General features: G+C 35.7%; 3 protein-coding genes across 9 annotated transcripts in view; 2 read left to right on the forward strand and 1 right to left on the reverse strand.

Moving 5' to 3' along the window:
* RAB18 (RAB18, member RAS oncogene family) overlaps positions 1–11,886 on the forward strand; it is a 508,262-nt gene that overhangs the window by 101,391 nt on the left and 394,985 nt on the right. The gene's annotated exons all lie outside the window — the stretch shown is intronic.
* YME1L1 (YME1 like 1 ATPase) overlaps positions 1–11,886 on the forward strand; it is a 191,677-nt gene that overhangs the window by 101,385 nt on the left and 78,406 nt on the right. The window lies entirely within an intron of this gene.
* The window catches only part of MASTL (microtubule associated serine/threonine kinase like), a 109,507-nt gene that overhangs the window by 79,835 nt on the left and 17,786 nt on the right, over positions 1–11,886 (reverse strand). For all 6 annotated transcript variants that reach the window (XM_069086332.1, XM_069086333.1, XM_069086331.1 and 3 more), the window contains 2 exons: positions 6,026–6,198; positions 2,165–3,340 (listed from right to left, as the gene is read on the reverse strand). In XM_069086332.1, the coding sequence (XP_068942433.1) occupies positions 2,165–3,340; positions 6,026–6,198 (1,349 nt within the window). The remainder of the gene's footprint in view (positions 1–2,164; positions 3,341–6,025; positions 6,199–11,886) is intronic.

Consider the following 11,886-nt stretch of genomic DNA (forward strand, 5'->3'; position numbering starts at 1 on the left):
TTTATTTTTTTTGCTCTTTTTGGAAGGCAAATGGGGGTGAGTGACTTGCCCAAGGTTACACAGCTAGTTTTTGTGTTGTGTCTGAGGCTGAATTTGAACTCAGGACCTCCTGACTCCAGGGCCAGGGCTCTATTCACTGTGCCACCTAGCCACCCCAAAAGGGCATAATTCTAAAGACTTTCTATAATAGTCAATGAAATCAATGGAAAATTTGACATACAAGATTCAAAAGAAATATAAAGTAAACATAAAAAGACTAATTACAATGGACTCAATAAGGATAGACTGTTTACTTTTTATACAAGAAAATGGAAATAATATGTCTAAAATTCTTATCAGTAGTTTGAAAGAAAAGATTGAGGTAGAGTTAAGTATGATGTGATACTAAAAAGCAAACTCCTAAGAAAAGGCAAAAAGAGTAATTATCTTATACAAATGAGATGTGAGAGGATATAAAAATATATCCATGCTTAATTGTAGCCTTCTTGGTAGAGTGAGAAGAGGAAGGGGGGAAAAAGAACAAAGTAAAGAGTGCACAACAGAAAATAGTCAATGAACAGCATGGTCTGCCAGAGAGGATGCTGGATGCTTGAAATGACCTGGTCCAGGTCCGTCACTTCTGTGACCTTCAGGGATTTAGTTAACATCAGTTTCCTCATCTGTATAATAGCACTTGCCTACAAACCTTAAGATCTGTTACAAACTTCTAAAGAGATAAAATGCACAACACTTACACATGCACATTTAAGGAGCAACATGTAAGGTAACGTGGTACTGTCTGGACACATGATGGAGATTTTGATTTGCAGAAGCAGAAAGAACATGATTCCCTACCATAACAACTAGCTAAAATACTAGGACTCATTAAAAAGGGTGATAACAGGTTATAAAGGCAACAGAATCAGAAAGAGGAAGATACAAATAACCTCCTATATGGTGCCATCCAACTTGACAGGTGTTTTCTCAGTACTTTCACATGAATTATCGCATTTGCTCTTCCTAACATAATACCTCTATGAAACAGTCAGGTTATTATTATCACTATTTAACAGATGAGGTACCTGAAACTCAGAAGCTGAGGGACTTGCTCAAGCTCACTGTGTTTATAAAGCTACATCATGGTGCCTCTTAAAAGAGGGGGATGGGGGCAGCTAGGTGGCGCAGTGAACACAGCAGCCCTGGAGTCAGGAGGACCTGAGTTCAAATATGATGGCAGACACTTAACACTTACTAGTCATGTGAACTTGGGAAAGTCACTTAACTCCAATTGCCCTCCAAAAAGCAAAAAAAAGACAATGAGTTTGTAAATAAAGAAGATTACCAGGAAATGAGTGTTTTTAAAGGAATTTATATTTATGAATTGAATTTTTGTGATAGAGAGCCTGTGTTTGAAAAAGAATCAAGGCAGCTAGATAAAGCACAGGCCTTGGAGTCAGGAAGACCTGGGTTCAGAAAAAAAAAAATTAATCAAAATACCCAGTATACATGGTTACTGTTGCTGTTTGTCCTTTGTTTTCGAAGAGAATGAAGAACACCACCGATTTAAGTAAGGCAAAGTTACACAAAGTCGTTAGCTTCACTCTCTCTTTGGGGAGAACAAATTATTCTCATTCACCCATTCCACTGTATTCACACACTTGGGGCAGAAATCCTCCGAAATTGATAGGTCTGAAGACTGTTGGTTACCCTCAAACTGGTTCAGCCCATCTGCCAAGATGGTCTTATTGAGGTGTGGCCACTGACCATATTTTGGCTTCTTGGAGCCACAGGTGAGAGATGGTTGAAGGACACACACCAAAGCTGCATGAGCAGCCCTGAAAAGGGCTCAGTTGGCCCTTGCACCAGAGTTGCTAATCTTCCCTGATCGCCCCATACTTGAAACAACAATGGAGTGGAAGTCAGAACACCTCGGGCAGTAATAGAGATTCACCTTGGGAAACTAACTTAGGATCTTTATATCTCAGTTTCTTCATCCAGAAAATGAGAACAGTATTTATTTACCTCATAGTTATATCACTCAAATGAAAGAAGTCATATGAAAACTCTTTGAAAAATATTAAGTGTTAAGGCAAACATTAGGTGGAATTATTGGTATATGCTTTATGAAGTAAATACTTTTTTCCAATTCAAAGGTAAAATTCCATTAGAAAAATTATAGCCATACCTGATATGCCAAAGATGACTTATCTTTTTGAGCAGGGGTACATGACATGGGATAAGAACCAGTATAAGCATAGGAGATGTCCATTCTTTCCAAAGAATTAATACTAATTTTTGATGGTTCAGATGCATTGGATGTATTTATTTGACTGTTATAACTTCGAAAAGCAACAGCAGTTTTCTTTAATAGATTGAATGCTTTTGCCACCTCTGATGAGGAAGAGGCCAGCATGCCATGAAGCTTAGCATCCTGGATACCCTCTCTGGCCAAGTTATTTTCCTGACAGCTTGGTAATATGGTCAGTAGGTCTTCAATTTTTGATTCTTCAAAAGAAAATTCTTTAATACTTTTATCTTGATCCAAGGAGTGGTTTTCTAAAGAGTTTTCAACAACAGACATTTCAGGGAAAGACATATCAGATTCCATACAAAGACTTTTCTGAGCTCTATCATCGTCAGAATACAGAAAGCTAGAACTCAAAGAACTCCTCTTACTGTTTTGTTCAGAGTCTTCATCTAATTCACACATAAGATTTTTCTCTATCATTTCGGTAACTGATCTTTCTGGTGTCTGTTGCTCACAAACAGAACTGTTGACGATATTCTCCTTGTTATCACAGTCAACTTGATGGCTTCTGTCTCCAGACAGCCTAAGGCAGTGGATGTCAGATGTCAAACCAATATCTTGATTTGAATAAAAATCGATGGTATAACTACGTTTATACTCTGAACTGTTTTTTTTGTTCTGAATAATCTCCTCACAGGGACTAGCATCAACTAATTTAAAGCTCCTCTTTAAACCTTTTTTCTCTTCATGGTCCTCAACCACATCACTTTTGCCAGAATCCACTAAAAAATGATATGGCTGCTGGAAACCTTGCTCTCCAGTCTCGGTACTCATACAACCTTTATTTATTGAAAGTTCTTTTGCTTCCCAAACTTTATTTTCAGAAAGGCATTTTCTAACAAGATTTTTAGCTTCTGAAGTAACTGATGAGGCAGTCCCGACATCAGCAGGTATGAAACCATTACTAACACCAATTGGAGAAATGGCTGACTCAAGATCCTTCTTCTTTAAACTTTTAGTTTCTTTAGCATTCACAAGTTTAGTACTTGAAGGCTTTTCCATTGCATCATTACTCATTTTCATAGATACAGAACCAAATGCATCATCACTTTCCTAAAGAAAAAAAAATTACAATTTAATAATTCCACCCCAACTTCTGACAATTATTTTACATCCCTTCTTTTATTCAAACAGACTTTCAAAAACTACTGTTAATCATCTACTACATATTAGCACGTGCTAAGCTTTGAGGGGGATTCAAAGTCACAAAGGTTGATTCCTTTCTTTATGGAGTTTACAATTTAGCAGAGAACACAGAACACACACACACACACACACATATAAATATGCAAATCACACAAAACTATAGGGTAGGAAAAAAACAGTCATTTCACAAGAGTTCAGTGTGCTCTGTGCAAATAGAGCAAGGAAAGATGATACCCAAATAGAAGGATCAGGAAAGACTTCTTGAGAGTCAGCATTTCATCTGGATCTTAGCTGGTAGGATTTTAAAGGGAATTAGAAGTTAGGGGGTGGGGAGAAGAAATGTGTTGTGTCAGACACAGGAAATGGAATGAGTCAAGGTAGAGAAAACAAAATGCTCAATGACAGCTAAGAGTACAGTCTGGTTAAACAGATGACATGTGGAAGGGGTAGTATAAGATAAGGAAAAGAAAAAGAGACACAAGATTGCAGACGGCTAAATCAGTCTAAAACATCTGCCAAACAACAGGAAACCACGAAGGATTTTAAGTAGAAGGTCTATACAAAAGAAAGATTAACCTAGCAGTGTGAAAGAAATTAAAGGGCAGAGAGGCTAGAGGCAGGCTGGAGCATCCACCATAACAGCTAATGGCTTCAAGAATACTTTAGCACTGAGAATGTGGAAAAAATATCAAGCATATAATTTTATTAAGCAGGAAACTTTCTAAATAGTACCATCATATGGGATGGAGTTAAAGGCTGGACCTGTTACATTATGAACAGAGAACTCTTGGGTGAACACATTCCCTCCTCCAATTCAGGGTCAGTCCCTTCTCTGTGTCTTATAGTCCTAGAGCTGCAGAGCACTGAGAAATGATGTGACCTTCCCAAGGGTCAGTGTGTGTCAAAGGTGGGACTGGAACCCAGTCCTATATCCATTACACCAGGCTGAGATCTTGTATAATACCATTATGAAAAGATCAAATCAACTCGTAGGAGAGTACAAAGTTATCAACACTTTATCACTTATCTACTAAATTTATTGATTTGAAATGGAGCTGTGATTTTATCAACGGAAGGAATTCCTGGTGAGCAAACCTCCTCCTTACCAGTTCAGATAAGCACATGCTCTATAAGTTCAGATAAGCACAGACATTTAGCTGGAGGTACTAAAATGTTCTTCTGTTTGCTCAGGCACACAGCCAGTATGGGTGAGACAAAAGCAATACCTGAAGTCAGGGCTTCCTGACTCAAAGCTGTCTCTCTATCCACACTGGTGGATGGTGGTGACTATGCTCTCCTCTCATGAGGTAGTCTTAAAGATTATTATAAATTTTAATTTCACTTTAGTAAAATTCAGACTTAATACCTAAACATGCAATGTAAACTAAAGCTGAAAAAATAATCTTGCTAAATAAGTCTCCTAAATTATCTTTAAGAGCATAAGTGCATTAAATTAGTGGTTAAAAGTCCTCTAGGTTAGAAAAAGTGACTACTGTGCTAAGTATGTAGAATTAGTTTCCACTTAATAAGCTTTGTTTGTTTAGGGTAAAGATTCTCATTCTTTTACTTTCTCATGGCTTGTTGGTTTGTTTGTTTTCTCTGTTGTTATGATGAAATAAAATCTCATTACTAGCTACAGCTCTTATACTACTCTGGTAACAACACAAAACCCAATCTTATTTAATTTTACTTTTAGATATTGCCCTTAAAATTACAAGTTACATGTAGTTTTACTTAGGACAAAATAGAAACTGCATTAATAGACACAAATGTTGGGGGAAGTGAAAACAAAAATATAGACTAATAAATATCTATGGATCCCATGTGATTTCTGAGAAACACATAAACCTTAACCTGCAGATATTACCTATTGCTCTTTTTAATCACGAATATTTGTAGATACCATGACTTTTTAGTTAAAGATGGAGAGTATAACTATTACAAATAAACCAATTAATCACATCAAAATACTTAATGGAAGATGCAGGATGAACGTAAAACACTGAATATTAAGACATTTAAGAACATGAACTTTTTTTTTTTTGCTTTTTGGAGGGGGAAAGGCAGGGCAATTGGGGTTAAGTGATTTGCCCAAAGTCACATGACTAGTAAGTGTTAATAAGTAAGAACATGAAATCTTAACTTATAGGTGGAACAATAACAATTTAACATTTTTAAGGTCTATAATCCAAAAAATTCATTCAAAATTAAGCTAGGAATATTTATTTCAAATTTTTTTTCAGAAGACAGTCTATAAAAAATTTCATCTAAGGGGTGGCTAGGTGGCACATTGAATAGAGCACTGGCCCTGGAATTGGGAGGACCTGAGTCAAATCTGGCCTCAGACACATAACACTTACTATCCGTGTGACCATGGATGGGCAAGTCACTTAACCCCAATTGCCCAGACTTCCCCTCTCCAAAAAAGCAAAAAAAAAAAAAAAATTCATCTAACATCCAGTCTAACAGAGAATAGTTAGCAGAACAGAGAATAATCTGAATGGCCAAAGAACAAAAACAACTATGCAGTGTACCATTATGATTTACATGACATACATTATTATTGGGGGGGAGGGAAACTACTACTTTAACCTGGTTGTCCTGCTCCCATCTGGGGCTGCTGCAGCACTCAGACTCCAAACTGGACACAAAAGTGTGAGACTGGCTGCTGGCACTAGCAGTACCAAGCGTATTTCTGGACTGTAGTAGATTGGGAGTCAGAAACTTCACTGGCATCCCAGGATTTAAAACAGCAGTATCAAGACCTTGAAATGAAGAAATATTAAAAGTTCATGTACTTCAACATTAAAATTTTAAGTTTATGCTTATATTTCTTTTGTTCTAATCTAACTGGACTTTTTCCTTTGCCTATAATTAATATAATAAAATCATCTATGCTAGAAAGAGAACTATTTCCTATAGAACAATAACAATTAACCCAAAGCAATACTCTCCTTTTCTGCCAAACAAACACATTGGTTACTGCACGTATAATTTATACACGTATTCATTAAGGTTGATAGATTATTTAGAAGTTGAAAAATAATGAAAATCCAAAGTTAAATCAAGACTCTGTTAGTAGAAGCAAATGTTATTAGTCTAAACTCAAGACTAATCAACCAGTCTGTTTTGTCCTAAATCACTACTCCCTTTCCCAGGCAAACTCCTAGGAAAAGCTGTCTAAAGTTCATGTCTCTCACACCACTGCAATCTGGCTTCCAATTTCATCATTCAACTGAAACTACTCTCTCCAAAGTTACCAATGATCTTTTAATTGCCAAATCCACTGACTTTTTCTTGATCGTCTTTTGTCAATGACTTCTCTGCATCCTCTGGCACAACAATGGCACCATCTTCTTGCTACTCTGATCTCCCTTGATTCTCTGAATTCCCATCCATATGACTATTCTGAGTTTCCTTTGCTGGATCTTCATTCAGGTCATGTCCACTAAAGATGAATCTCTCTCCTCTGTTGGGTCTTATTCTTTTCTCCCTCTACACTATTTCATTTTGTGTTCTGACCAGCTTCCATGGATTCAATTATCTTCTCTAAGCAGATAATTCTCTAATCTCCGCTGACATTCTGTCTCACTTCTCCTTCTACCTATTGGACACCTCAAACTATAAGTCTCATAGACATCTCAAATTCAACACACCCCAAATTGAACTTATCTTTACTCTAAAATTCTCCCCATTTTCTAACTTCCCTATTAGAGTCAAACGCACCACCCTTCTCCCAGTCACCCAAGCTCTCAACCTAGGTACATATCATCCTGGACTCCTATCGAATCTGTTGCCAAATCCTGTTGGACTCTACCTTCACAAAATCTCTCCTTTTAGTTTTTACTCCAGTGTTTAAAGCTCAAGTTCCTTTTATTATCCTGTGTCTTGATGATTTCTATGTCAATGTATTCTTCTTTTTTGTTTATTTTTTTCTTTTTGGAGGGGGGAAGGTAGGCCAATTGGGGTTATTCTTTTTTTTCTTTTTGGAGGGCAACTAGGGTCAAATGACTTCACCAAGGTCACATGGCTAGTTTTTGTGTTAAGTGTCTGAGGCCGGATTTGAACTCACGTCCTCCTGACTCCAGGGCCGGTGCTCTACACACTGCACCACCTAGTTGCCCCCTCAATGAATTCTTAAAGACATTTATTTTTAATATCTTTTTTTTTTAATTTTGAGGTCCAAATTCTCTCCTTCCCTCTAGTCCCTTCCCCATGCATTGAGAAAGCAAGAATATGGTATCAATTATACACATGAAGTCATTTCCAAAAAAATACTCATGTCATAAAAATAAAATCAAGGAAATGGAAAAAGTATGCTTTAATCTGCACTTCTATCAGTTCTCATTCTGGAGGTCAATATCATTTTTTTGTCATGAGTTCTTTGGAATTGTCTTGGATCATTGTATTGATCAGAGTAGCTAAATTTTCCACAGTTGATTATTGTTACAATATTGCTGCACAATATTCTCCTGTTTCTGCTTAATTCATTTTGTATCAGTTCATAAATATCTTTCCAGGTTTTTCTGAAACCATGGCCCTCTTTATGTCTTACAGTATAAAAGCATTCCATCACAATCATATATCACAACTTGTTTAGCCATTCCCCCAACTGATGGTTAACTCCACAATTTCCACAAGAAGAGCTGCCATAAATATTTTGTACAAATAAGTTCTTTTTCTTTACCTTTGATCTCTTTGGAATACAGGTCTACTAGTGGTATTGCTGGGTCAAACAATATGCACAGCTTTATATCCCTTTGGATATACTTTCAAACTGTTCGTCAGAATGGATGGACCAATTCACAACTCCACCAACAATACATTAATGTCCCAATTTTATCACATCTCCTCCTCCATTTGTTATTTTCCTTTTCTCCTATGTTCTGATAGGTGTGAGGGATTACCTCAAAGTTGTTTTAATTTACATTCTAATCAGTAGTGATTTAGAGCATTTGTTCATATGACTACTGAAAGCTTTATTTTCGTCTTCTGAAAACTACTTGTTTTTGATCATTTAGCAATTGGGAAATGGCTTTTTTTTTTTTAACAAATTTGGCTCAGTTGCCTGTATATATGAGAAATGAAGCCTTTATCAGAGAAACTTTTTATAAATTTTTTCCCCAGGTTCTTGCTTTCCTTCAATTTTGGATGTACTGGGTTTGTTTATACATAGTCTTAAATTATTCATTTTACTTCCCATGATCCTCTCTATCCCTTGTTTGGTTAAACCAAAACTTTTATGTCTAAATCATTCACCTTATCTTAGTACATGGTATAAGATGTTGGTCTATGCCTAGTTTCTGACAAACTACTTTCCAGTTTTCCCAACAATTTTTGGCAAAAGGTGAGTTTTTGCCCTAAAAGTTTGGTTCTTTGGGTTCATCAAACCCAGGATTACTAAGGTCATTATTACTGCATATTAAGTACTTAATCTATTCCTCTGATCCACCATTCTATTTCTTAGCCAGTACCAGATTATTTTAATGATTACTACTTTGTAACATAGTTTGAAATCTGATGCTGCTAGAACCTTTCTTCACTTTTTTTTTTATTGATTCCCTTGATATTCTTGACCTCTCTTCCAGATGAGTTCTATGATTTTTTTTCGAGCTCTATAAAATATTACTTAGTGGTTTAGTATATCACTCAATTAAGTAAATTAGGCAGAATTGTCATTTTTATTATATTGGCTTGGTCTGTCCACAAGCAATTAATATTTCTCTAAATGTTAGATCTACCTTTGTGTGAAAAGTGTTTTGCAATTGTATTAACATATATTTCTTGGTTTTTCTTGGCAGGAAGATTCAAATATTTTATACTGTCTGTTGTTACTTTAAAATGAAATTTCTCTCTCTTCTTGCTGGGTTTTGTTAGTAATATATAGAAATGCTGATGATTTGTATGGGTTTATTTTATATCCTACAACTTTGCTAAAGTTGTCAATTGTTTCAACTAGTTTTTTCATTGGATACCATTATACAGTTTGCAAAGAGTGATAATTTTGTTTCCTTGTTGCTTATTCTTATTCCTACAATTTCTTTTTCTTGTCTTATTGCTATAGCTAACATTTCTAGTACAATATTGAATAATAACGGTGATAATGGACATTCTTGCTTCACCTGATATTACTGCGAAGGCTTCTAGTTTATCCTCATTACAGATAATGCTTGCTTCTGATTTTAGATAGATGTTAATCATTTTGAGAAAGGCTCCACTTATTCCTATGCTTTCCAATATTTCTACAAGGTATGAGTGTTATATTTTGTCAAAAAATTTTTCTACATCTATTCATATAATCACATTATTTTTGTTGTTTTTGTTATTGATATGGTCAGTTATACTTATAGTTTTACTAATATTGAACCAGCCCTAAATTCCTGTTCATGGTATATGATCTTTGTTTGCTGTAATTGTCTTGCTAGTAATTTATTAAACAATTTGTTGCATCAATATTCATGAGGGAAACTGGTTGATAGTTTTCCTCCTCTGTTTTAGGTATCAAAACCGTATTTATGCCATATGGTAGGACTTTATGATATATTGGTAGAACTCCTTTTACCTATATTTTAAAATAGTTTATATAGTATGCAATAATTATTGCTTGAATGTTTGGCAAAATTCACTTGTAAATCCCAATTTTTTATTTTCTTTTGCTACTGACATGTATGTATTTCATTAAAAATATAGAATTTTGTCTTACTGAATGTTTCTTATCTTCTCTTCTAGCTGACACTTATACTAATGGATTTTTTACTCCAAGAGACACAATACACCTCCTATTTAAACAAAAATTCACTTCCTCGAGGCATTTTAAAGACTCCAAAATACAAATTACATTTGTAATTTTAAAAGAAGAGCTAATAGTACTCTAAAACCTACTTATTACAATATTTATTAGAACATGCTAAGTCCACCCAATATATTTCATTTAGAATTAGATATCACTATACCCAAAATTTATTATATGAAGGCTTCCTGAAGACATAGCTTGACTCAGCATGAATGTCATTTTAAAGTTCCAGGCTTTTGGTTTTTATTGATCCTAAGGCAACAAGCTAATGTCAAATACATTTTGTTGCTATCATGTCTTCATATTCTTTATAAGCAATAAAACCATCAGGTTCAGCAGTCAAGACACTTAAGGGGCTGGAGATTTTTTCCCCTAAGGTTTCTCTTCCTTATATGTCTCCTTTTCACTTCTGATGGCAATGCTACCCTGATGTAGGTTATTTCCCGTAGCCCTTCAGTCTCTACCTCCACTCTTTTGCAGACCATCCTCCATTCAGCAACCAGTGATCTTCCAAAATGAAGTTCTGATTTATGTTACTCTTTACTGTCCCCTTTTTACCTTCCCAGTCATCTTTACATTACTCCCTTCTAAACAGTCTATGATCCAGGAACACTTGGTCTCCTTGCTATTTCTAGTACAACACACACCGTCTCACAACAATCTGAGTTTTCACTGGTTGTCCTTCACCATAGAATGTCTAAAAGTTCAGGCACACACACACTTGGCCAATTAGTGCTCATAAATCTTTAAGAACATATGAAGAACAGGAGACCTCCATGATAAGAATTAATGGCAGAGATGTAAGCAAGAGCAACCTAATCTAAGACTACATCTCTGTCAAAGACATATAGCAAGCCTCACACGGATATGGGTACGTGTATCAGCATGGAAGAAGCTGGTATAAGAAACCTTACAGACTCAAAGAGTGTGTCTTTCATCTAATAGTCTCTGAGAATTAACATTCACACTCCAAGTACTTGCTTCTACCCAAGATCCAGCTGGCTGTAACTCAATTATGCAATAATTTCTTTATAAAGCTTACCAGAATATATGTATCTGATTGTGCTTGGATTGTGCTTTTGCCTTTATGTGATACAAGGATAATATTTACCATGTAACTTTTCACTGAATGGACATTAGCTTTTAAATATTGGGAATTGGGCAGGAAATCTTGATCACTTCTCCAACCCTTGGAATTAGTGCTACAAATCTAGAATATAACATGACTCACTATAATAAATAGGCAACCATACCTTTTGTAGATGTTTCACAATATGTCACTATTTTAAAACGTATGAGAATACTGTTGTGATTAATAAAAAATACAAATCCATTTAAAAACTACTAAATTCATGAAAAAAAAACTTTTCATGCATTTTCCTCAATTAATAGATACCAATAGTATGATTTTTATTACCCAGAAGTTCATGAAATTTCTTGACATCAAAAAAGGGTGGCTAGGTGACATAGTAAATAGAGTACCAGCCCTGGAGTCAGGAGGACCTGAGTTCAAATTCAGCCTCAGATGCTTAACACTTACTAGCCTTGTGGCTTTGGACAAGTCACTTAACCCCAATTGCCCTAACTCCCCCCTCCAAAAAGCGCGCACACACACACACACACACACACACACACACACACACACACACACACACACACA

Source organism: Petaurus breviceps, unplaced genomic scaffold, assembly GCF_028583685.1.
Source record: "Petaurus breviceps papuanus isolate PSGF00001 unplaced genomic scaffold, PetGlider_PUasm1.0 178, whole genome shotgun sequence".
Classification (NCBI taxonomy): Eukaryota; Metazoa; Chordata; class Mammalia; order Diprotodontia; family Petauridae; genus Petaurus; species Petaurus breviceps.